General features: G+C 39.7%; 1 protein-coding gene across 1 annotated transcript; it reads right to left on the minus strand.

The window, feature by feature from the left end:
* Positions 1-492: 492 nt before the first annotated feature.
* On the minus strand, positions 493-27,837 carry clcn6 (chloride voltage-gated channel 6). Its single transcript, XM_011472935.3, has 23 exons — positions 27,740-27,837; positions 26,876-26,935; positions 26,715-26,780; positions 26,578-26,643; positions 26,420-26,486; positions 26,146-26,252; positions 23,869-23,995; positions 23,509-23,576; positions 21,324-21,382; positions 21,105-21,237; positions 15,168-15,281; positions 14,560-14,726; positions 14,364-14,475; positions 12,302-12,431; positions 11,829-11,982; positions 8,970-9,126; positions 8,543-8,649; positions 8,222-8,408; positions 7,221-7,381; positions 5,881-6,037; positions 5,693-5,800; positions 2,923-3,048; positions 493-2,850 (listed from the first exon to the last, which is right to left on the minus strand). The coding sequence occupies exons 1-23, from the start codon at positions 27,812-27,814 to the stop codon at positions 2,770-2,772; spliced, it is 2,589 nt and encodes an 862-aa protein (XP_011471237.1). The 5' UTR covers positions 27,815-27,837; the 3' UTR covers positions 493-2,769.
* Positions 27,838-27,954: the final 117 nt, after the last annotated feature.

Below are 27,954 nucleotides of genomic sequence, written 5' to 3' on the forward strand. Positions count from 1 at the left end.
TAGATGGGATAGGCTCCAGCAACCCTGTGACCCCGTAGAGCAGGGCTGCTCGTTCCTGGTCCTCAAGATCTACCAACCTGCCTGTTTTCCAGCCCCGTTTCCTGCTGATTACCTGGACCAGGTGTGTTCATTCAATCGGAATGTAGAGACATCTGATTGAGCTAATCAGCAGCTAGTAGGACTTGGAGATCTGGAAAACAGGCAGGGTGGTGGTAGATCTCCAGGACCAGGAATGAGCAGCCCTGCCATTCAGGAGCCGAAGATGGATACATGTATATTTGTAAAACTTTCTTCAAAACCTTGTTTGATTTTGAATTTTTTTAAGATTAAAAGCTACATTTTCATCATTTAATCCTTAAATCCTTTTTTTTCTCTCAAATGAATTAAACTGAAGACTTCATTATAAAGCCGCTTTGCATTAACAAAATATGCATAACAACGTAAAGGAACTTGTGTTTGTAAATGATGAGCCTTTATAATTTTTCCTTTTTATACTGGTAATTCCATTGACCCACACGCTCAACTGTTTACAGCTGGAATACAGAAATGCAAAAACACATCTTTTGTTTGTATCATTTACAACCCTAAAGGAACTTTATTTAAACAATTAGAAGGCACAAACAAAAAGTCTACTTGTCTCATTCCAGATGTTCCCGTTTTTCTGAGTCATCGTGAAGTTCTTTTTCCCAAACGCATCAGGACCGAATACTGCTGAGTAATCAGTCTGTTAGACTGTCCATTAAATAATCTGCTTCCTATTTGATATTTATTTAAAATGAGCAAACATAGAAAACATGTTTAAATCCTAGAATCTGCCGCTTCAAAACCAACAAACCCAACCATTGAACAATACAGATGAATAAAACAGGAAATTTGGATACAAAAATATTCTCTTAAAAAATTAAAGCAAATAAACTAAAATCAAAATAAAACATTTGCGTTTCTGCACAAACAATACAACTGTAAATGACAGTGGTTCTACACAGAAAAATGATCAGAAACTTCCCGTCCATGGTGTCCGTCTGTTTTTCTCAGAGGAAGAAAAACTCACAAACACAAAACAGACTGGATGAAAATAAAAGGTAAAGATGCACAATATTAAAAAAGTTTTAGTCAAAAACATACTGGTAGTTTACAATCATTACACTGCGTTGAAAGATACGTTCAAATTCTACAATGCGTATACTTTTATTTCCTGCCAGTTATCTGCCAATAACAATAGTGTGAATATTATTGTGCATCCATATGAAAAAGAATTTATTACATTTAAATTAGTGCAAAATGCCCGTTCACTTAAGGCCGTGTCACACGTACATTTTGCACATTTTACACACATGATCCATGCCTGATAATCCAGAAGTGTTTCTTGCGTTAATCATTCGTTGATGTGTGCCGATGTCCGTTGAGGGTTTCAGCCCACAGGAATTTACACGAGTTTGGTTTTGAGCTGTTCAAACTTTTTAGTCGGTTAAGAAATAAGGAGTTTAATCACAGCTTTTGTAGTTTATACCTTATCATTACAAAAATCTTACACAGTTCTTTGTAATTTTTGCATATGCAAATGTTTGTCTTCCCACGACCGTTCCACGTATGTCTAACAGACTTTTCACACATGTTCCACCAATGTACAACTTTTTTATCTCGTATACGGCGAACTTAATTACGTAACTGGCCTCTAATCACTAATTAAATGCATTTAAACAGCATAATAATCACACACAGTTCCTGTTCTATGTGGATTTACGTGTTCCTTGTGTCGTTTATTCGTACTTTTATGATTTTAACGTTCATGATACATCTGTGAAAATTTCACGTAAAGACCTTTCCTCACTTTTTCCACGTATGACAAATTTTCATCTGTGCTAGATGCACTAAATGTACATAGTGGCTGTGTGACACGGCCTTAACAGACTGTTGCAGTGGTTAAAACATGTGCAACCTGGAATGAACTCACATGAACACCAAAAGCACTGCAAGGTCCAGGTGAGCTGCAGAACCTGAGACAGTATGTAAAGTCTGTCTGCTTACAACTACAGTTAAACTCAAAGTAAACCAAACAACAAAAAGTGCTTCAGCGACAACAAAAACACTCCAAAATGGAAATCATAGGGAATCTCTTCTCAGGAATGATGCTTAATGCAAACTGAGCAGCTTCACAACCTCCTCCTTCGGTCTCACTGGGGTTTAACCTCCAGCTGCAGCACCGGGGATGCAGACACCTTTGTTAGACGATTTTAGAATCCATCCAAACTGTTTGGGTTGAAGGGACCTTTACTCTTGTGGTCAGGGGGAGAACATGCGTGTTGAGGTTAAGAGAATATGACTGACTTTCACTGAAATGAGGGAACTCTGAAATTCTAGACACTACAACGGTTTTCCACAGCAGCAGAAGCTGCTCTGCTGCACACGGTTCTCTGCAGTATTGAAACGACTCCTAAAACCCAAAACAAATCCCTGAAAGTGAGATTGAAAGTTACTCCTGTCCTTCGGAACTTCCGTCAGTCTCTGCAACATTTTGTAAAAAATTAAATGAATCAGGAAATCAAAGTAGCATCACTGCAGGAATGAAGAACACTGTTAGTGAAAGCAGAGCCATTGAAAGCAGCCGTCCTAACAACGCAGACGGTCAGGTGGATGCTTCAATGTGAGACTCCACACAAAAGAACAGAAGAGCAGCGCCGCCTGCAGTATCACAAAGTCTGTTTGCTTGGTCCACACTTGAGTGGAATAGTTCCAAACCCCGCTGAGCACAGCAGAAGCCGAGCTGGGTCAGATGGTGATGTAGTGCTGTCGTAGTTTGGTCACCAGGAACTCGTGGGTGAGGTTATGACGCGTGATTATTCCCACAATCTGAAATGGGATTAAACAGCTGTTATTTTCTGCATGAAAACGACTGGATGAGAAAGTCTGAGGAGGGTTCACCTCTCCAGCAGCATTGACCACCGGTAAGTGTCGCAGGCCCATGGTCCTGAACAGGTTGAAGACCTGGGAGATCCGAGTGTTGGGGGAAACCGTGTAGGGGCTTGTGTTCATGTATGGGGTGACATCCTGAGAACACAGAGAGGAACCTGCTTTAGAAAACACCTGCAGGTCAACATGGATGGAAGCTGAACTGCAGTTTTCTGCATTTCTAAATGTTCATTTTTTATTATTTAAAAAAAAATGAATGTTTATTTTTACCCAGGAAAGAATAAATCCTTATATATATATATTTATATAATTTTTTAATGGTTTATTTCAAGCAATCAAGGAATTATGCACAAAATAATACAATAAGCATTCATTCAAAGATGTATCAAACTCAGGATAATTAGAAATTAAATCAAAGATTGCTTGAAAGGGAGTGGAGGGAAGCAAATTTATATAATCCCCCCCCCGTTCTACCGTAACCATTTTATTACATGATTTATCATAATCCGATTCATAACTTTTTATCTGACACAGTTTCAGGTCATTACATATGCTTAAGTATCAATAAATCACATGACAAGGAAGAATTACTTCATAATTATGTAAAGTAGTTATAACTATTTTGTATAGTAACAAACCAATATGTCAATGATATTGCACTAAAAACATCAGATGTGTAAAAATACTGATAATTTGGCCAGTTTTTCCATTTTTAAATGTCTTGCCAAACTTGTTGGCTGTTGTCTTTGCACAGCCGTGGCTTCGTTTTAAAGAACGAAAGCTTCTTTAATCTATCAGAGCTCGCAGGGTTGGGAGGAACAAATGTGGAACAAACAGGCTGTCGGGCTGCATACAGACTCTGAACATCTGATCCTTTTAGTGCTGCTGAAGTCAGCGCAGAGCATCTGAGCTGCAGTGTGAGGAAACAGAACCTCTGGAATTACCAGAAGGTCTTCTGAACTGGAACAGAAACATCACAAATATGACAGAGTCGTTGATAGTTGTCCTCCCTGTTGTATTGCTTACATGAGACAGAAATGTACGGAAAACCGGAGGTGTTTGTTTGTTTACATGAATAATTTTGAGTGTGATCTGGGTATTTATGGAGATGTTCTCAGATTCCGTATCTGAAATGGTTTTTGTAGCCCGAAGAACTTCCTGATAGTTTGAGATGTTTGTTGACTTATTTGAGCCTGAGCTAATAGAAATGATTCCAAATCATGCGTGAGTCATAAAACAAAAGCAGAGTTTTTTCTAGTTCTGTCTGCATGCTGGATGAGAATTTGAAGCTGAGCAAAGCAGCGAAAAGTTGTCCTGTCTTAAGGCAGCACTCAAAAGTCGTGTCATACAGTCAGCTACGTATACATTTAGCGCATATTGCAGGGATGGAAATTGAACAGACGTGAATATATGTGGAAAAAGTCTGAAAAGTTGTGGTTTGAATGTGAATTTTTACAGATGTATCACAAATGAACCACGTTAAAACCATGGAAAAAGTAGGAATAAACCACGCAAAGAACACATAAATGAACATAAATACAAATCTGGTCCAAAATTCAAGCATCAATGACGTAATTTTAATGTGAAATGTGCGGCGTATGCGCAATATAAAACGTATACATCAGTGGTACATGCGTGAAAAGTCCGTTAGACGTATGTGGAATGGAAAGCCACACATTTGCATATGTATCTCGCAAAAAAAACGCACAGTTGTGTAAGATTTACTTAATAATTGCATATAAAGTTGGCAAAATATGTGTAAACTGCATAATTGACCAAAGTTTTGAACTGCTCAAAACCGAATTCACCTAAAGAGCCGTCGGCTGAAACCCTAGACGGACATCTGTGCACATCGACGCGTGATGAACGCAAAAAACACGTGTGAATTACGTAGATCACTCATCACTAAAGGCCGAAATTTCATACGTTGAAAAGTTGCTGTGTGACACGACTTTAAGAATAAAAAAGAGGTCCTGGTTGAGAAAAACAATTTCCTTATTGCTCTTTTACTCAAAACAAAGCAAAGTTGGTTTTAAAGACTCACTGATGAAAATGGTGTTTTTAACATGTTTTTGTGGTATTTTCCTGATGACGGAGGACATATATAAAGAAAATTAAGCTTAAAATTGCATTTCTGAGAAATTTTATTTAGAAAGTTATTTAAATCGTAGTGAAAAAGGAGCAGACAAAAAAATGCCTTTTAAGCTAAGCTAGCTTTTAAGCTTTTAACCTATAAAATACACTGAGTGAGCCACAAGCTCCCAGCTCTGCTCCATTCTGATACATCCGTTCTGACACACTGGCAGACAAATAGATCCATGAAGGTCTTTGTTTTCCTCGTCTGAACTGAAATCTGGATCTAAACTGAACAGCTGGATAGATCTGATATTGCTCACCATTTTTGTTGCACCGGTACTATTAGGTTGGGGGTGTGAGGAGCTGTAAGCTAGTGAGAGAGACCTCACTTATGAGTGATGGGAAGGGGGGGTTTTGCTCCCTGCCAATGGTCCCGCCCACAACTTAGAGGTGAATTTCTAATGAACTACTGCTGCTCTTCAGAAACTCTGTCCTAGAAAACGACAGGTTTCGGATTTTGAAAACAGTAGAATCCTAACCTAAAGACCACGAGGAACGCTTCAACAATCAATCAAAAGATGACTGGAGTGGGACTTTAAAAGAACATTTGGAAAATGAATTGAAGCAGGTCAAGTCATTAATGAATAATCTGCTGATTGTTTCTGTAATTTGGAGGTGATGCTCATGACTCAGAGAGGACTCGTACCACTATCATGCGGGGATTGAGCAGCGAGAGGTCCAGGTCATGGATGTCTGGGTAGCGGGGGTAGTCTTCAGTCATCTCTGCATAGGATAGCCTGGGCTGGGAGGCACTCTGAGGCAGAGGGAGAGACCCATCAGGAGAAATCAAACTGCATTCAGGCCCTGAACAAAAGGGTTCAGTCCTCTACTGACCGACTGGTTCTCAGAGTAGCAGACCCCTCGGATGAGCAGATTGACCAGCTGTGAGCGCAGGATGAGGCCGTGGAAGGTGAGCGGTCTGAAGCGCTCCTCCATGGTCCACTCGTCACTGGGGGACTGATCGGGGTACAGGTTGGGGTAGGGAACGTGCCTGCACATGGGTCAAGCACAGGAGAATATAACCAAATGATGAAAACCAGAGCAGCGTTAGAAATAAGGAAAAAAAAATATTTGGTTGTCCTTCGATACCAACATTCAACAGCAACGAAACCTACTCAGATGTTAGAACTTATATCTTTATTTCTTCTATACATCTAATATCAACTGCTTCTTATGATGGACAGTTAAAAAACTCTTTAAATATTAAAAACAAACATTTTACTAAATATTGAAGCATCTGGTTACACAAAGTATTGCCATGTAAATCAAATACTGTTACAGTCAAATGAAAATACTTTATCTTACCCTATAATACATCAGAAAATTGATTACACTAACCAAAACTGTAACCTAATGAGTATTGTTAAAATTTAGAACACTTGTATGGATTGGGACTAGTACAGCATTCCAAATATAAAGTGATGAAAAGTTATAATATGATATAACATCTATGTCAAATAAACACGTGTGTAAATGATACCATGTTTACATTGTGCGCTGCAGTAGCAGTAAAGACTAATATCCCTGATCTTTTAAACAGGACATGCAGGTGCAATGTTGTCATTTTTGACAAGTAATTTCAGACGAGTTCCTCCAGGGTTATGTCATCATCATCAACGTCCGACCGATGATGAAGCTGATGCCGCGATGTCTTCGGGCGTACTCGGTTCGTTCGGAAGTCACGTGACATCGTTCGTGTACACTCGGTTTTATCCTAAAAAGTCGGACGTCGGTTTCCCAAAAACTTTTTAAAATAGTCGAAAAATACCAAAATGTTGAATAAAAGACCAGGTTGTCACACGGACAACCATCAGGTTCATTTTTGGTTGTCCTCCGTGAAATCTGGTCGTCTCGGACAATAGGATAACCGCTTATTTCGAACGCTGCAGAGTCAACACAGTTTTGGCCTAAAAAAAATCCTTTTGGGGGAATCAACTGCATCAGCACAGGTGCTCTATCCTGTTCTACTCCGGTCCTTTTTCTCCATCTCCCGTCCTAAAAGACTGGAATCGTGTCACACTGTATGCTCGTGAAAACACTAAACAATGAGTGTTACTTTTTTCTGCTGCGATAGCGGGTCTCGGCCATCGAAAGAATAGACTTTTATTACGTTTACAGTTTATTAAATCTTTGCGTAATTTTAAATACCAACACTCCATGTATGTGTGGTTCACCTTCTCTCCAACATTTGCTGCAGCATGTCCTCCCCTTCCTCGGTGGGCTCCTCCACAGCACTCTGCTCGTCACAGACGTTCCTCAGCTCGCTGGACGGGTACGACTTCATGGACTGGCATCGGCGCCGCTGTTCTCCCGCACGAGTCACAACGCTGGACTTCTGAACGTGAAGGACAAGGAGTTTGATTCACAACTGAACTCTTTCAAACAACTCAAATGTTTCTGTCAAGTCAGAGGGAAAGGCAACAAAAACCCAAACACACACATCGCTGAAAAAGTAACACAATGTTACAAACTCAGCAGATTAATAAATGTTTTAAAAGCCTAATAAGAAAAACAAGAACAGAACTAAGCTGCTCAGAGCCTTTGACTGAATGTTTCTGTATTTATAATTATGCTTCAGGACATTTAAGGGATCTTATGTTTTGAGCTTCAAACAAACCAAACTTTAATTCCTAAAAACAGAAAGTGCTAAACAGAAAAATGTGTTTAAAGATTTCAGCTACAAGAGAAACCGAATTAAAAACAAAAAAAATTCTAAAACTATTCAATTCCTCAACTTTGGAACAATATCTTGGCTGTATTTGAAAAAATATATAAGCCATTGTCATTTAGGTCATGAACCTTTGGGGATTATTGTCTTTTGTTATAGTTATAATTTGTTTTAGAAAAAAAACTAACATGAAATGCAGTCAAATTGGAAATTCATTGAAAACAGGAGCTTCTGAATGAAAATGGCATCAGTTCTGTATTTTGGCAGTGATACCGAGCTGGAAAACTGCAATCATCTGAATAACAACACATCAAATTCAAGCACCAGAGGAGAACATCTAAAGTCAACTGCTGACATAAACAAACAACAAGAGTCTCACCAGGTCTGAAAACACAAACAGAAATGAAGTGACATAAAAGAGCCGTTCCACACTTTGAATCCACAGCTGCAGATTCACTGTTATTGTTCAACTACGTTTCCAAAAACATTGGCATTTGTGCGACAAACCTTGAAGCGGATGTTGTTGCTGATCAGGATGTTTCCCTTCATGAAGTCCCGCTCGTTCTGTCGGTTTTCGGTGACCACGGGGAAGGCGTGGTAGACGGTGGTCCGCAGGATGCTGACCAGAGACTGGACTCTGGTGTGAGGGTACACGTAGGTGAGGTTGGGCTCCATGATGTCACTGGCTGTCAGCCTTGACAAGAAGGAATCAATCAAAAAAGGACCGTATGAAAGAAGATTGTAGTAAATATGTGGGAGGTCTTCACTGAACAGAAACGCCTGTTGTTTTAGCCGACACATTTATCAACACGTTTTTCAAACACGTACTTGTCCATCTCAACCTCAGTCTCCCACTCCAGCAGAGGAACTCCTTTCAGCTGAATGTGGATGTCATAGATGCCCTTGTTGAAGAAATCTCCAGTCCATTTGGCAACCTGTGACACAAAAAAACGGATAATCCTGGATTATAAACCAGCAACATGTGTAACTCTGACCAAAGATTTAACACCAAGTCTGTGTTTTTAATCTTTCTTACTCTGCCAAAAATCTGCAAACACAAATTAAAGGACCAGCAAAACAAAGTTTATGCTGGTTTGTAATAATACACTGATCTCGTAAAATTATCAAAAGTAAAAACGGTGAAGCAGATTAGGATTATCCGTAAAACCTCTCTAAATAATGGAGCCCTTAACCTCTTCAGTCCTACCAAAAGCAACAGTTAAACATCACATTAACTGAAACCGTAAAAGTTTACCATCAGAGTGATCATGATGGGCAGCCCGTACGTGATTTCATTGGTGGATTCGATGAGGATGACGGTGAGACTGATGGTCATTCTGACCACGCCTCCCAGGAAGGCAGCAGCTCCAATGAGAGCAAAAGTCCCAGAGTAAATGTCCAGTCCCATGTTCCTGTGAGAGAACCAAATGAGACACAGTGAGGGGAGAAGGTGACAGAAACTTCAATCATGTGATGTCACCAACCCAAGCTGATGCAACACCTGACTAAGGATGGACTGGAACAAGAACTCAGTTCATTTCAAAATAAAAAGTTAAATTTGCTACTTCTTCTGTGTTCTTCTCAATAATTCTTTCACTAAATTCAGAAAGTGTGAAAAGCAACCATTCAGTGTTTCTTAAGCCTTCTGAGTGCCTCCAGTGTTTTTATGTATTTATTTCCATTCAGCGTGATTTTATTATATTTTTAGGTTTCTTTTTCCCAAACAAAATGTATGCTAACAAGTTAGTTTGTGCTGAGAAAATCAGTCGTCTGCATTCCTGTTTACCCGGCTTTATTGGCATTTACAGTTTGTGACGATGACAAAAATAGTTTAAAAGTGACACAAAAGCCTTTTTACAGGTGATCAGAAGCTGGCAAAGCTAAATTTTAGCTTTTGGAGAGAAACAGAAATGCTTTTATTTTGTAAATGCCAGATAAAAAAAGCTAATAAATGCTTTAAGAGTTATGATTTTTCTGAGCTTTTTGGTTGTGATCCCCTCTGTTTTTAGAGACGGCAAAACAAAAACAAAAACATTTTTCATGTTTAGTTTTCACATTTATTAGAGCCATGGTTAAAAAAAATTTCAAAAAAGAATTTTCAGTTTTTATAGAACTAAAGTCCCTCTCCAATGATCTTCTAATTTATTTTAAAAGCGGACGGGCTGCAGGGTGGCGGAGTGGTTAGCGCTTTAACCTCCCAGCAAGGAGGCCCTGGCTCAAACCATTGAGTGGATTTGAGAACTCCTCCATGGCGTTCAAATTGGAATTGCCCGCCAGCTCCAAGAAGCCAAAATCCCATTGACTTCTTTAGAGAAATAAACAGCTATTACTCAGTCACTCTCACTGTCATAATAACCACGCTTCTTGCACCAATACCTTTTTTAAGAAGTTATTGATAATCATTTTTTCCATGAAAATGGACAGAATAGTTGGTATCCTTCGGTTAATGAAAGAAAAGCTTACAATGATCGGATTAATAACTTAAATCCGACAAAAGTAATAATAAATAACAATTCTACAGAACTGAACCAGTGAAGGTCAGATTTTGCTTTTCAACCATGCTTCAACAGAATTATTTACAAAAACAAAATCATGAAATGGGCCTGGACAAAAACGATGATACCTCTAAGAAAGACTGACAATAATGTCAGCAAAGGGAAATATTATCCCCACGTCTCCACTAATTAGCATCATAGGTGTCTACAATCTTGTTATCAGTCAGTGGGCCTATATAAAGGGCTACAGGGCCACTGTAGTGTTTGGTGACATGTTTACCGCAGTGAACATGGACCAGAGAAAGCAAAAGGAAAGAGTTGTCTCAGGAGAAAATGATAGACAAGTATGTCAAAGGAAAAGGCTATAAGATCATCTCCAAGCAGCTTGATGCTCCTGTGACTTGAGTAGCACATATTATTCAGAAATGTAAGATCCATGGGACTGTTGTCAACCGCCTGGTCGAGGCCACAAGAGGAAAATTGAGGAGCAGGCTGGCCCCCCACCTCTAGCGGGTCTCTGTCTCACCGTCAGCTCGCCTCCTGCAAGCCGCAATAGTGATTGCGATCACTCCAGCTCCATCCGCGACAGACTGTCCAGGGGGTACCCGCCTTCGCCTAACAGTAGCCGGGACGGGAAAATTTCACGCGCTGCCAAAATCGCGCTGCTGAAATTGCACTGCTGGACCTCAGATCTCACCTGTACCGTTGACTTAACATTGAAACTGGTCGCCTACGCCGCGCGAATCGCATTCGGTCTGAACACAGCTAAACCGTAACCCGTAATCCTAAACCTTCCTCAGGAAAATAATGTTCAGCACTGACCGCAAATATTTTTAAACAATTACGAGCAAATAGTCACTTTCTTTATGGCATTTCATTTTATTTGCTGCTCAAGTAATTTCAACAACATTTATAGATTCTGAGACTGTCAGTCAGTGTTGTTTGTGAAGATAATAGATCATCAACAAGCACTTGATTTTGTAACTTGAAAAGAATTTGTCCAGAACCGGATTATAAAAACTATGTAAAACTATAAAATCAATTAACTAAGTAGGGGTGGGATTATATAAACTCCCTACTTCCCACTCCTTTTCAAGCAATAAATCAAGAAATTATGACTTTAGTCAAAAGATGTGTCTTTGTTTTTGTTTGTCTGTTTTTTCTATGCATTTCATAATTTCTGTAATGAGTTTGATAAATCTTTGTGAATTCTTTATTTTATTCAATTTAATTCAATTCAATTTTATTTGTATAGCCCAAAATCACAACAACAGTCGTCTCGATGGGCTTCGAAGTAAAACATGAACTCAAAAGGATCACAAATACAAAGAGTTCAATAGGAAAATACTAAAATGAACTAACAAACTGACTAAGCTATACTGGCATCCCTGCCCTTAGACCCCCCTTCCTTATTGACTACAATTAATGCTTGAAATAAAAAAATAAATCAAATCAAGACCCCACGAGGTGAGATCCTGCATGGAGCCCAAGTCCGAGGGATATTGACCTTAATGTTTAGCTTCTTCATTTTTCTTATAATTGCTCCAGCACTGGATTTTTTTCATGTATATGTGATGTAACATGGGTTAGCCTAGTATATTACAGGCTTCAACACTTACACTTTTAAAATGTTTGCAACTAGACGTCCAAATGCTGCACCGCACAGGAGCGACGGTACAAAGAGACCACTGGGTACGGACACACCGTAGGTCCAACAGGCCAACAGGAAGTAGAGCAGGAAGAAGACTGACAGAGTCACAGGGCTGAAGGTACCTTTGAAGGCGAGGCAGAGACACCAGAACATTATCCCTTTGATTCAGAGTTTTTAAAACTTGACGCCACGTCTTTATTTGGGCACAAATGATAAAAGCCTGGATGTGTCTCCATCCGGACAGAATGAGAAATCTTACCAACATCTTTTATCTTGAAAACTCACATTATTAAAAAAAAATAGTTTCTGCTGAGAATTCTCATAATAAAAACTTCAAACAAGGAAGCTCTCGTGTCTTTATTAGTGTGTTAAAGTTTCAAAAATGTAAAAGTAAAGGTTGTTTAGTTTTGTTACAGGGCTGCTGTTTGGCCTTGTACTCACTGTCCTGGTGGAAGAGCTGATGGATGGCCGCCTCCTGCGGGTTGAAGAACAAAGTGGCCATGTCGTTGTAGGTCTTGTTGGAGCAGAAGAACTGGCGGATGGTGGAGTTAATGTCCTCACTGCTGGCCAGCTAAAAACAAACAACTTTAATGTGACCCTATAAATGATATTTACAATGCACAGTGATGCCATGTTTCAGCTTTAACCCCTAAGAACCCATGGTGACATCAGTGTAACAGAAAAATATCAGAGATGGTGTTTGTATTCCACTTGCTTTGTGGTGTATTCTACATTATTTAATTGTTCTGGGAAAATGGGTTACGGATAAAAAACCCTGGAACATGTAAAATATACAGATATATATTAAAACTCAATCTAGTTCTGGAATCATCAGCAGAATCGGCCGAAAACCACAGATATGATCAAGATTATGTTGGTAAAAAGGTATGAAATCAATCAGGAAGTAAGTAATTGGTTACTGGCAAACTCTGTCAGTTTCTCCTTCTATTGTGTCTCTGCTGTCTTTGGCTTTTTATGATCATGTGATGTTTGGAGTGACATGCCATCATAAGCTTGTTGGATCAATTCCAATTGGCTGAAGGCGAACAACAGTAGCTGCGTTTCTATTAACTATGAATTTGCGCAAATTTGCCAAATGGAAACAAATCAGTTAAAGAAATCTTGTATTTCTCCAAAAAAAAAAGTTTCGCCACTTGTAGGAGGTGGTTTGTGAAGCGTATCAAAATTGACATATTTCGCAAAACTGCGATGGAAACACTGTTTATTAATTAAGAGTCACGTGACCAACAACTGGATGGCGATGCGCTTCTTGGTAGGAACTGGCTGCCTTAGGCACTGCACAGCAGGCGCCACAAGACAAGTTGATCATGTCATGTGGAATTGTTGGATCCACAGCTCCTCTGTTAAATCACAGAACATGATTTTCCCAAATGAGCAGGCCGCTCCACAGCCTGAAGAAGACGCCGACGTCTCCTTTGATAGATGATGATGAGTGCTAGCACCGTGGAAGAAATGTGAATGAAATAAGCGAAAGTGAAATCGCTTTTCAGGAAGGCAGACTCTGCAGTATTCCCCCCCCCCCCCCCCCCCCCCCCCCCAGGGCGGGTAGTTAATTAACTCACCTGTTCAGCGTCCTATTGAAGTTCAGGTGTGCAACCGTTCATTCTCTTCCTTACCACAGCGCTGCATTCGCGCCCTACCCTCCTCCCCGGCTTCCACCTGTGGGCTCCGTTCGGGGTTATTATCCAAAATTTTATGGAAAAAATTATCTCATGGAATTGTACAGAGCCTTATGCCAAACAAAAAGATTGTGAATGCCAACTAAGAATGTGAAAATTAAGTATGTGAAAATAAATATTTTACTGCATGAGTTTGTCTGACTGAATCTGCTGTCAATCAAAGTATTGTTCACATCCGTTGCCATGTTTTTGAATGACTTATCGCGGGAGTTTTTTGTTGTTTTTTTTACATTTCTAGAATTTCAATAAAGTTTTGCGTATATAGGTAATGGAAACACAGCTAGTGAGATGTGTGTTTTGTGTACTAAGTATGTGATAACCCTTTTTTTTTTACAGCACTTTAAACAATACCTGGATAAATTAAAATGACGCACTCTTTAACCACAGAGACCAAAACAGTCTAAAAAAAACAAAATGCAGGTTTAAATGTTTGAAGCTGATATGTCCTATAGACATTTTGCTTTAGATTTTTAAATAAAAGTGACAGTGAAAAAAGTTTTTTAAACACCAAATGAATAATAATTATCTAGATTGTTTCCATTTGGGTAAAATAGTTGGACTGTATCGTATTACCACACAGTTAGTTGAATCTTTAATGTATCGATTCATGAACCATGTACAAACCCCTAAATGTGATGTAATACACATGTAATACCACACCTGGCCACTGGGCGGACACAAAGCAACCAGATTGATTCGCTTCTTCGTGATGTATTAAGTTAAAACAAATCCTAAAAGTTGTAAAGTGTCCTGATCTGCAATCTGCATGTATTCAGTCCGGAAGAGGTAAAGGAGGAGGTTACCGAGCTGTTGAGTGTTGCTGGGGAGTACAGGTCGCGACATTCGCCCAACAGAATGGAAGCTGCAAATATCACCACTGTTGTCACCATAGAAACCAGGAGACTCTCCAGAACTCTGCAAAGAAGCAATGACAAGATCATCTGAAACTTGGAGTCATGGAAAAAAAGAGGGGAGATGCTCTCAGTGCGGCTGGTTCACCTGACAAACTTGGCTTTGGGATGGACGTGTCTGATGCGATACTTGGCCAGACACTTGTTGATGCAGTTAAAAAGAGCCCCCAGAAGCCCCCCCACCACGCCCATGAGCACGAAGAAAGCCAGGTCGACAGCTGTCCACAGGTGGCAGTTCTTATCTCCATCTGGACACTGACAATGAGCAAAGAACAGTTCAGCTCCATCAAGGAGTCTCATGGCAGTCAGGGTTTTTAAGATTCAAGAAACTGCTTGTTTCCAAAATGTCAAAAATTATGCAAAATTACTCCAAAATACAGCCATCAAGAAAAAAAAAAGAATATAGTTAACGGTTACGTTTTATTCCCTAAAGTGTTTTTTTAACAAAGATTTTAAATGTATTATATTTTTTTGAAAAAGCGTGGATTTTAAAACATTTACAGAGAAATTAAGATCATACATTTGATTTATTTTACAAAATCAAAGTATCCATTAAATTAAATATATTTCAAAAATAGTTTTTTGACATCTAATAAAAGTTAAAATACATACTGATATTAGAATTAAAACAATAAAAACAGAGACTAAATCTTATGGAGTATAGGAGACGTTTTCTTGCAAAAAGAGCCTCTTTACCTTGAACTCTCCAAAGTTAAGCAGACCTGGCAGCTGGAAGGAGCCCCACTTGTTATAGTTGATCCCAGAGCGAAAGAAGTTCAGCGTGAAAGTGGCTGACATGGAGCAGAAGAGCTGAAAGGAGCATGAAAAGACGGCCTCAAAAACAAGATTCTCCTCACACAAACTCATCCTGTCTGATTCTTTTGTGCCATAAACATTGAATGTTGCTTTTTAGAAACCAATCAAATGTGTTAAACGCAAAACTTACATTTGAAAACAAAATATCTGAATGTTGATCATTTTGTTAATGAACTGCTTTAGGCTCCTCCCATTAAACCCCTGATCTATAACTTTTGTACAAACCTCTGTACCTGCACCGCTTAAACACTTCAGCTTTCCATCCACATTCCAGTTCCTGCAACCAACTCTGTGTCTCCAAGCTCTTCAAGCTCTTTCCGAATCACAATGAACTTTGCAATATATATTAGGATATACTCAACTACAGCAGCAAATATGGCTGTAAGTTTCTTCATCCAAAGGATCTTTTCCACAGTGAGCTGCTTTTGTCTCCATTATGAACTAACAATAAGCACATTTTCCTGCTTTTCTTTTTGAACATTCATTTCAATGTTTTTATGTTCAACATCCAGTCTCTGCTGCTATTTTTCCGGTGGCGCAGTGGTTAGCGCTCTTGCCCCCGGTTCAAGTCCCGGCTGGGGGACCTGAAACTGAACTTCAATCTATTATCTTTTTGTGTGGAGTTGGAATGTTCTCCACGTGAATGCTTGGGAATTCCGACTCCCTCCCACCGTCAAAAAGGATGCTTCACAGGTGAATTAGTTACTCTACACCAGGGGTGTCAAACTCTTTTGGGTTCGGGGGCCACATTCAACCCGTCTGATCTCAAGTGGGCCGGACCAGAAACATAATAGCAAAATAAGCTATGGTCAGCTGGTTATCTGTTGGTTTGGTTTTGGGTTAACCCTAACCCTAACTCTCACTCTCTCCCACTAGCTTACAGCCCCTCATAACCTCAAACTAATATTAGCGGAGCAAAATAAAGGCGAGCAATATTGAAGCTATTCAGTTGTAGAGTTTTGATTCTGATCCCAGCTCAGGAAAACAAAACCTTTGAATGGATATATTTGTCTGCAGGTGGATGCATTGAAATGCAGCAGAGGAGGACTTTGGCCCGCCTGTGACAGTTAATGTGTCACAAACCCGAGCTTTTTCTAACCACAGGTTTTCATCATCTCCAGATCTGTCACGAGATGAATAAAGAAATACTTAGAAACACAGTTTTCATCAAAAATTCTTTAATATATGTCCTCCATCAGGAGTAAAAAGCTCCTAAAACATGTCAAAAACACCAAAACACCATTTTCATTGGAGTCTGTCTTTAAGGCCTCCAGCTATTTTAAACACCCTTTCATTCTTTTTGCATATTGCTGTTGTTCTTCTTGTTTCTCTATTTTGCACTAAACTGCTGTAACAATTGAATTTCCACAACGTGGGATCACTAAAGAATATCTCTATCTCTATCTTTATCTCTAAAAACTCAAAGGCAAAATCTTCTTTACAGGTGATATTTAAAAAAAAATCATTCACTTTCTCTAAAAAGTTCTGCTTCATTTAATATATACATTTTATTTAAGATATTTATAAAATAGGATATAGAAAAAATATAAGATTAATACATAAAACAACAAGACTTTAAAATTTAAAATAGGCTAAATAAAAAAAATGTATTGTTAAATGATGTCATAACTGGTGAGTTGAACTTGTGAATGATGTCATTGAACCCAGAACATAAACCAGTGGACTCTGTTAACATGAATGATGTCATAATGATGTCATGATGATGTCATGATGTCATCAGACATCATGATTTCATTTGACATCATGACATCTGATGACACCTGATGTCATGATGTCATCAGATGTCATTTGACATCACACAATGACATCATTTGAAGTCAGAAGGCTTCCAAGAAAACTCTTGTATACGTGTGCTTTCAAGCTTCTAACTGTTCTGAACGAGCACGTGGAAAAAGGTAGACGAGAGCACAAAGATTTCCAACCACACAACAAAGACAGCCGCCAACGTTCCAAAGAAAGGAGAGGCAATACAGAGTCTGGTCTTCATCAACACCCACTTTAAAACACTGTATCAAACACCAACAATGTCTGTGAACACAGATTTCAAAAAGGTGAAACCTAAGGTGTCCATTCAAAAGACTGAACGAGTGGAAACTTGGTCTCCAAAAAAGACAGACGTCAATGTTCCAACCCAGGTCAATAACGGAGAGGTCAAAAAGAAGAAAAAGGTCTTCAATAACGCCAATAAAGTAGTGTATAGTTTCATGTCAACATCTGAGAACAGAAACTTGCTCAGGCCAGCCCCAGAGAGGAGCAATCACTACACCAAAAACAACACTAAATATGTGGATTATTGGACCAAAAAAGAGGTACATCAGCCTCAGAAGAAAATGGAAACAGAAAGTGACCTCCAAAAACAGATCGAGACATTGAAAGAAAAACTGCAGAAAAAGGAAATGTTTCTGGATCTGGAAGAAAAAAGGAGAAGTTCAGCTCAGAGAGATTTGGACCTGTACATCCCAGTATTGGCAGAGATGGAAAAAGAGTTCCAGGTGGAGCATGAACGTGGGCAGGTTTTGGAAAAGGAAATCTCCAAACATAAACAGGTCATTGGTGATTTCCAGAGTCATGAGGTTGAATATACTAAAGAATTTCAACCTACTCAATCCAAACTCAAGAAAGGACAGAAAATTCTGTGTTTGAATGAGCTTGATGACTTTGGGGAAGTTGAAGATTTAAAGAATCTAAAATCCCAACTTGATGAGTTGGTGATATCCAATCTGGACCTTAAAACCAAGTTGAAGCTGCAGGAAAAGGAAACAAAATTGCTTCAAGAGCAAGTAACTGAGCTCACCAAACAAATGGATGGTTTCAGCTTAGGCTGAGTTCTCCTGCTAAAGAAGCTCAACAGCAGAGACTCAGAGAAGTTGAAGGAGGTGGGAGGTCATTGGGATGTAAATAGTTGGGTTGTCATGGTTATAGGGGATTAGCGTTGAAAATGACAGTAGGTCATTTCGATGTAAATAGTTGGGTTGTCATGGTTGTAGGGGATTAGCGTTGAAAATGACAGTAGGTCATTTCGATGTAAATAGTTGGGTTGTCATGGTTATAGGGGATTAGCGTTGAAAATGACAGTAGGTCATTTCGATGTAAATAGTTGGGTTGTCATGGTTACAGGGGATTAGCGTTGAAAATGACAGTAGGTCATTGAGATGTAAATAGTTGGATTGTCATGGTTACAACCCAACTATTGGTGAGGGTTTTAGACTATTAGGGCTGCAAAGAAAGGTGTGTACTTATAAAATACTGTAAATCAGGCCTGCTCAATCTTGGTCCTCTGGATCACTTTTTAGAATATTATAAATGATAAAACACACAAAGACACATTTTTTTACAATTGTGGGGAAAAAACTAAAATAAGAATAAAAAGAAAGACTGTTCACTTTGGGGGTGGTTGAAAAAAATAGGGCGGCATGTTGGTTTGTTGGGTCGACTTTGTGTCCTGACAGACCCGTGTCTGTGTGGGTTTTCTCCGAGGGTTTCCCCCCAATTATCCAAATTCACTTGTATAGATGGTGTGGATCTTTCAAAGTCCTTAAAGCATTATCTGACCTAACTTTTAGATTCACTGAATCACTTGTCAGGTACAGATACATGTCACCACACTAAACACTGGGTTAGTTTAAGGATTTCAGAAGCTAAGTACACAGAGATTTTGGCTGTGAGTATATAATTGGAGCTTAAAAAAAAAGGGCGGCACGTTGCTTTGTTGGGTCGACTTTGTGTCCTGACAGACCCGTGTCTGTGTGGGTTTTCTCCGAGGGCTTCGGTTCCTCCCACTTATCCAAATTCAGTTGTGTTGACAAACTAAATTTATCTACAGAGAAAAAAAATCAGTCACCCAAAATTATTGGTAGCAAATGAAAAGAGGTTGAGCAGGCCTGTGGGTTTCCTCCGAGAACTTCGGTTTTCCCACACAAATTATTAGTAATTGGCTAACAAACAAATTTTCCCCCTCCCTGAATCGCCACCTTATCACGGTGGAGGGGTTTGAGTGCCTGAATTTACCCCAAAAGCCCGGTTGTTGGGAGTATTTGCCCCACCCTTGTTAGGGTCAAATGCCCCATCATGACGGTGTAGCTCCTGGGAGACTTCAGGCAGGACTAAGGGCGATTAAAAAGATCCTCAGAAAAACAGAAACAGCAAAGATCCAGTTTCCATGTCCTAAACAAAAGTCACAACCAACTCAAAAGCTTCCTTTCATGTTTGGTCAAAAAATAAAGAGACTGATAATGGTATGCCTGCTTTAGCAGGTTAGGGTTCGATTCCCTACAGTGCTCTGCCAAATATTTGGACTTTTATACATGAAAAGATGAGCATTGGAACCATAAAGTTGGAGAAGAAAAGACCAGACATTTATTCATTTCTGAGAGATTATTAATTTTTTCAGAATGGTCTTTTCTTCTCCAGGTTTATGATTGCAATAAAGCTGTCTGAATTTTTTGGAAACACCTGTCTTCTACCTGGGGCGCCATCAGACTGACATCACGTGACCAGTTCACTCCAACATTGTCCAGCGCAGTAACTAGAGAGCTGAATTTGTCATCAGCTGTTGTTGTGTCCATCAAGTCCAGAAACTGCTGTGACTGTCTCTTCAACACCTTTAATAAATATGCACAGCTGTTTTTAAAAAAACACCCCTATAATTTTTCCTTTGTGGATGGGCCGGATTGAACTATCTGGCGGGCCGGATATGCCCCGCAGGCCTTATGTTTGACACCCCTGCTCTAAATAGTCCCTAGGTTTGAATGTTAGTGTGCATGGGTGTGTGATCCTGGATGTTCCCTGCCTTCGCCCACAAGTGGCCATGATCCCGAATGAAAATCTGCTGCTATTCTGCCTCCACGTTAAGCCTCAGTCACTACAGGTGGATGCAGGCTGTCTATGGGTAAACCTGTACAGGTCACGCAGGTGGTCTGCAGATAATATCAAAGTAGTAGACCACTCAGTAAGACTATACAGTCAAATGCACATTTTTTTTTCTACTTTAAAGCTGCAGGTCATAGCATAGTAAGGGTTAAAGGTGAGGTAGGAAAGATGCAGGATTTTTCTCTTTTTTCCACCCTCCGCCGAACCCTGCGTCCTGCGCCCGTTAGAGCTGTTCACATGAACTTCTTGCATGCAGCATTACTGTTTACTCCAGCTCCCCTAAGTCTTTCCAAGACAGCTTCTGTTTCTGTCATCCATTCACCTTGTGTAAATTCATAAACTTCCTTCTCATCTTTAACTTGTGCTGAATCTATCCAACAATTTCTCTGCCTGACCCTGTAGCTCCGCCTCCTTTGCAGAAACTTTAGGAGCCGTTCTAAACACAACTGAATCCCTGCGCAGTGACGAGGTCACCTCCAGTCCTGCTTTTGCACACTTTTACTCCAGCATCTGTCTTCCACCCAAAGCTGTGCTGCTTAAGCATGGTGTTACTGTCCTGAGCCACGATCCTCGACTGTCTGCAGCACCAAAATGATGGAGATGCTCCCGTCGTTTGCATGGAGCTTCCCTCTTTACATGTTCCATTCACAGCAGCTTAATGTCAAACGGGTGTTGAAAATTTGTGTACCAGTAAAAGCTGAGGCAGAGGGAAATGACATTTGCACTTATTTGTTTATGAAGTGAATTACTGCTGCAAATGTAATGTTCTGGAGTGGGATGGTAGTTTATGACGTATGCATAGATAACCGTTTTCTACATTGATTAAGGCCCAAAGCGCTTTACAGCCAGGAGTCTCATTCACAGTGAAGTGAGCAATGGATTCCTCGCCTAAAGTTACTGTGACCGCTTGACTAGAAGATGACCCACCACTTTCCAGGTGAGCGCCTGGTTCCAGAAAGACGAACCTTCCTCCAGGCTGAAAAGAGTGCCACCTATTGGAGCTCCAAACGCAGCAGCGACTCCAGCAGCAGCTCCCGCTGACACAAAATCTCGCTTGTCTCTGAGGATCAGATTTGACGGAGGGACATTTTTAATATACCGCGCCATCAGTTTGATTCATGCCCAAAGTGTGCAGAGCGGCCTCACCTGTCACTGCGGAAGTATGGGAAATCAAATGTGATCCTCTTGAAACTGATGCTCTGAAACTGATAAAGGTTGAACAAATAGGTTTAGAGTATAAATCAATGCATTTTAAATGAGATGACCTGTCCAGGGTCTACACTGCCTGTTGCTGGGATAGGCTCCAGCAACCATGTGACCCCAAACAGCACTAAATGGGAAGAGAAGATGGATATAAAAAAAAAAACAAATCACACTGAGTGAGGTAATAAGATGACTGACTTGTGCTGTATTTCAAAACATTTGAAACTTTGTCTTTTGAATGATGAAACAGAAAATATTTTTGCTTTATTTTGAAAAGATTCAGGAGGGAATTTTGACATCCAAAATAAAGCAAGAGCAAAACAGCAAAAAATATTCACTGTTGTAGGGTTGATTTTTAAAATTATACCGGGCCGAAATAAAAGTTTAGCCTGGAACATATATGAGGACTTTGACAGCAAATGATGCAACTGTAAAAAACCTGTGACAATGCAGAGGCAAATTTCTGATGAATGCTTGACGCTCTGCAGAAACTATGTCTTAAAAAAACGGCATAAAAGACATAGTTTCTGCAGAGCGTCTAGCATTCATCAGAAATTTGCCTCTGCATTGTGGGTGAGACTGTTGGCAAGGAGTAAGCCTGCGCTGACATCCCATCCTCCCTTTCTTCTCCCACTAGCTTACAGCACCTGACAACCCCAACCTAACATTAGTGGTGCAACAACAATGGCAGCAATATTGCAGCTATCCAGACGTACAGTTTAGATCCAGATTCCAGCTCAGACGGGGAAGACAAAGACGTTCATGGATGTATTTGTCTGTCAGTGGATGCATCAGAATGGAGACCAGCGCGGAGACTTTGGTCAGCCCTTTTCAGTTGCTCGGGTTTTTGTCTGCTCCTGATTCACCACAATTCAAACAAAGAAATACTCAGAAATGCAGTTTTAATCTTAACTTTTTTTTTATATAGTTGTGAAGAAATTAAGACGCCCTCTTTAACCGATCAGCTCTGTATTAGAAAGATCTTCACATATCAATGTCCAATCTTGATTTGGTACTTTTCACACACAAAAAAATTAAATGAATTAAAATCTATCTAAAACATGACCACTATTCTACTCGTAGAAAAAAGTATCTGAACAAAAATTCATAATTTAATGGAGGTCAATGCTTGGATCTTCTGCCTCATATTAGCCATTTTTGCTCTTTTGGCTGAAATCACATCTTTGAGACACATCTATCTACCAGTCCCTTAAATGTTAAGTGTTTAAACTTAAACATAAAGTACATTCTTTTGAAATCAAATTTGATAGAAAGTTTTAAATGGCCTTAAACATTTTTTTATGTTAAGTTATATCACTTGGATGCCTCTGTGATGTTCTGACTGATATTAAATGTGTATCTGTCCAAATAGACAGGCTTTCATACGGTGTCCTAGTTTTTCACATAACTGCATGTCCTCCATCACGAGAAAAATGCTAAAAGAACCAAAAACCATATTTTCATTTAACATATTTTTTTGGAATTCCCTCTTGATGGAAGACATATGAAAAGAAAAATTAAGATCAAAACTTTGTTTCTGAGTATTTCTTTATCCAAATCGTGGTGAATCAGGAGCAGATGAAAAAATGCAGTTTCAAAAAGCTAGTAGTTGTTGAATACAAACTACAATCAAGAAGGCCACAAGCTCTCTGCTCCATTCTGATCATCCACCTGCAGACAAATAGATCCATGAACGTCTTTGTTTCCTCGTCTGAGCTGGAATCTGGATCTAAACTGTACGGCTGGATAGTTGCATTATTGCTCACTGTTTTTGTTGCACCGCTAATGTTAGCTTGGGGTTGTGAGGGGCTGTAAGCTAGCGGGAGAGAGTGTGAACAAAGGGATGATGGGATGTCAGCTCCCTGCCAATGGACCCAAATTTCTAATGAACTCCTGCTGCTCTGCAGAAAATATGACCTGGAAAATGACACCTTTTTATGGCTAAAAACAGCATCATTATAATTAAAAGACCACTGGGAACGTTTTTACAAAACATTAAAAAAATATCTGACTGAGAGTAAAGTCTGGGTAGGTTTCCAAGCTACAATTCATCAAGGGAAAACCTTGACACATGGTTAAATGAAAAAAGGATACTGCTCCAGTTTAAAACGCTAAAGTAGCTTTGTACCTGAGGAAGTCCAGCTCCAACAATGGCCCCACTGTGTATCATCGGCCCTTCTTTCCCCACAAACAGTCCTGAGATAGAAAACATCATGTTGTCTTCACACACAAAAAATGTCATTTCAACATTCAATCAAAATATTTCCTACATACAAAACAAGGTTTTGCATTAAAATGAAACACCAGAAACGTTTTCAGCTTCGTGTGTTTAAAACCACTGAAGCAGCTTCGCAAGAAACTTTGTCAAAGGGTGAAAATTCTTCATTTAAATTGATATTTGTGATTTCATTGAAGAGTAAAATGAATCAGAATTGGCTTTAAAGTAAAAAAAAAAAAAAAAAGATTAGTGATCAGAATCCTTGATCACCTCCAGACACAGAGAACAGGACTCCGGCAGCTTTGCAGATAAAAGTCCGGAGCCGCACAATTCCAGGAATCTTCACTCCGTTCAAGTAACTCTTGATTTCTGGAATTCCTGAACCTGCAGCCACTGGCTGAAAACCCAATGCAGAGGACAAGGCACGTCAACAAAACAACAACAATGACTTCATGTGTCAGAAAAAAGGAAAATCAGTGTAAATAAACCCAAAAACATTATAAAAAATGTATTCGCTTTACAGTTAGAAGACCAAAGAGCAAATATCAGGCATGTTGAAGGTAAAGTGAAACCTTTAGGGCAGGGACAAGATTGAAGTCCCACTCCAATCATCTTCTGATCTATCGTAAAAGTGTTTCCGGTCTTTTCATTAGGTTGATGCCATTTTTAGGCAAAATTAAAAAAGCTGTGTTGTTAACATTGTTTCTGCAGAGCGGCAGAAACTCACCTGTGGGTTTCCTATTATCCATCTATTTATGTGCTCACACGCTAGCTTACAGCCCCTCACTCCCCCAACCTAACATTAGCGGTGAAACAAAAATGGCGAGCGATAACGGACGTATAGTTTAGATCTAGATTCCAGATCAGAAGAGAAAATCAAAGACATACGTGGATCTATTTGCCTACAAGTGGATATATCGGAATGGAGCATGTGGTTTGCCGATTGTAGTTAGTACGAAACTATTACAAGCTCTTTCAAACTGTGTTTTATTTGTCTGCTCCTGATTCACCATGATTTGAATAAGGAAATTATCAGAAATGCAATTTCAAGCTTAGCTTATTTTATATGTGTCTTCCATCATGAGAAAAATTCCTCAAGATCATCAGAACACCAAAACCCCAATTTTCTTTTGAGTGGGTCTTTAAATCATTGAAGCCTATAGAAGTGATCTAAAACAGTGATTCTTAACCATAGGGCCACACCCCAATCTTGGCCCATGAGCGCCAACTAGAGGGCCAGAGTAAAAAATCAGTTCTGAATCTGTTGTCCGCTGGGCCTAAATGAAGCCTCCCGCCACTTGGTGGCAGTGAGGCGTCAGTCAGGTGTTGTAGCATACGCCAATATGTAGTGTAGCTGAGCTAAAGAAAAAAAAAAAAATGTGTCAGAGTTCCCATCCTACTCCTTAACTACTAAAAAATTACCTAGTGCGGGACTATGTGGTGCCCTGAATTTTAAAAGCAATTTGGACACCATGCTCACTACTTTTTTTTTAAACAGCGAAGATGATGTCATCGATTTCGCAAAGTTAAAATTTAATTGAAGCCACTGTGTTACAAATGTTAATGATTTTACATTTAAATACATTTTCTTTGCAAAGATTGTTCAAACGCAATGCATTGTGGTCTATATTCGCCAATCTAGTGAGCAGAGATGCTAACTGGTTTTTCCCAGAGACTTCTGGAAAATTTCTAGGGCACTGGATTTTGGAATTGTAGATTCCGACAGCACTACAAAAGACATCTATCTAAGTGAACATTCCTTTCAAGCCTTGTTTTTTTATGAGGCTTTTTTAATGCCAGTTGGCTGCTGTTCTAAGTTTGGCGCCTTAGTTCCTATCGAGCCGGTGTAGCGGGGGAAGGAGGACGCGCACGCCACGAATTGCTGCTGCAGTTTCCCGGGCAAATGCTAGGAGATGTGATCAATGGTATGACGCACTGAAATGTGTTCTCTGTTCCTAACGTTAGCGATAATTGATCTGGGTCTGGGTGAGTCTTTCCACCCAGACCGGATTTGATCATGTCTAAGAGACAGACCCAAGTGTCTCATTAACAGGTAAACATGAAATGGGATGATAAAAATAAATAAATAAAACAGACTGTTGTTGTTCATTTGTGACACTATATTTAAATGCCTTTTACTGTTTATTTAATTTGAAACTTTATCTTAAGTGTGCTTGTTTTATTAACACAACATTTTATTTATCAAAATGCTTTAAAAATATTTTTGGATTTTTAATTTGTGTTAAGCATGACGACCCCGGTTTCCCTGTTCAGTGAGAAAATAAACATCTTTGAGATGATCACATTGTATCATAGTTTTTACCCACAAGGTTTCACTTTGATTAACCATAATAGTAATTAATTTAATTATTAAATACAATTCAAAGAAGACATATAGATCAATTTAAATTAACATGTTAATATCTGAATGGGCCTCGAATCCCTTTGTACTGGCAAAAATGGTGTCAAAAAAGGTGAAGAACCTCTGATCTAGACTGACTGGGTTGGATGGGTTTTTGTGCTCCAAAAGGCTCTGATGAAACTCACCTCAATCAGAACGAGCAAGCTGGCGATGAAGACGAAGATCATGTTGAATGAGAGAAGTTCCAGTAGGGATAAAGACAGACAGCCTTTGTCAGCGCACTTCTCTATGGCTGTCCATGGTCAGTTAAGGTGGACTGACCTGAAAATGTGTTGTTTTCTCAACATGAAAGTTTAGAATACTCCTATTTTACCTACTCAGAATCTACAATCTGCCCTCCTGTAGACAATCTGCCACTAAACTGTCAGGGAGTCATAGTAGAACAACGATGAAGGATACAACTACCAACCACTGTGAATTTGATTTTGGTGAAGAGATGCACAAAGAAATCCACAAACAGCCCAACCTGTAAGCAACAAAGGAATTACACATGTCCTGTAGATCTGCCGCCTGATAACATTCAATAATGTCCAAGAGCATATTCAAAGGGCACCTACCAGACCCACCGTGACCCCGATCACAAACACCATCATCCACCGTACCACCTCGTACTGCCTGGATTTCTGTTGGCAAATTGAAAGTACTAAAGAGAAGACACTCCACATAAAAGACCTGAAAAAGCCCCTCCTTTCACCTTGTTGTCCATGCCCTCCAGAACCTCCACATAGGGCTCATTGATGCAGCGGTCATAATCCAAGCTCTGCAGGAGACGGATCATCATAGTTGTCATTGTCAGAGCCACAGCGCTAGCTAGAGTCCAACAACGTTCCTGCAACTCTCCTCACAGGTTCTCACCTCATAATCTTTCCGGGGCAAAATCTCCTCCTCCTCGTCTGGGATTTCACCTAAAACTGCCTGAGGGGAAGACAAATATTCTGAATAAAGAAAAGAGACGGGATGCTCTGACATCACACATGATCTACATCGGAGCTTTCCACGTTTTCATTTCCATTTCTATCTATCTATATACCCAGGCTGGGTCCCACCAAGGTGGGGTAGCCTAGACAGGGCACACAATCTTACCGGCCTCCTTGTCTTCCCCAAACCCTCCTCCTTCAGTGTGTGTGTGCGTGCGTGTGTGTGGATGTGGGTGTGGATGTGTGACTGGTCATTTCCATTTAATTTCAATAAATGCTTAATTTGTGGGGAAAACAAAGCTGAAACTGTTCCTCCACCATTTTAAAGCCACTTTTTTTTACAAGGTGGTGCAGATTAGTTGAGTTCAATGCATGAAAACATTATTCTGGTGTTTTTAGAATCAAGACACTGTAAAAGGATGAAATAATAATCTGTGCTGAGCTACTTGTGTGAAGACAGAAACGCTGTGATCCTTGAGTCTTGTTCTAAATTCTATTTACCGTAGAAGTAAATATTAACTACACATTGTTTACAATGTTATAGTAGCTATAATGAATGAATAATGAAACTTTTATATATTATAAACACGGGTGGAGGGCAAACTGCTGCCAGAACAACGCAGCAGTCCTTAAATATTCAACAAACAAACCGTTAAGTACCGCGGCGCGAGCCGATTTGATGTAAGCTAACTGCTGCTGCTTGCAGGGTGGAGAGAACCACAGGAAGAGCCGAGATAGCTCAACTATTTAAATTTAAAACATAAAAAACTTTGCTTTAATCAGTCTCTGTGTTTTCCCTCACCAGCTCCTCTGGCGTCCTTGTTTCTCCTTCTCTGCAGCAACAGCGACAACAAAAACAGTTTCTATAACACGCCATGTTGTTCCCTCTCCTGTCATGCCGCCTTCAAGGCCTTCCAGAAAGCAGGCAACTCTTAGAACGACTACCACTGAAACTGCAATTGGGACTTAAGGTTATAAATTAAGTCATGATGTATAACTTAAAGCACTTAAAAAAAC

The sequence above is a fragment of the Oryzias latipes genome, chromosome 7, assembly GCF_002234675.1.
Source record: "Oryzias latipes chromosome 7, ASM223467v1".
NCBI classification, from domain to species: domain Eukaryota; kingdom Metazoa; phylum Chordata; class Actinopteri; order Beloniformes; family Adrianichthyidae; genus Oryzias; species Oryzias latipes.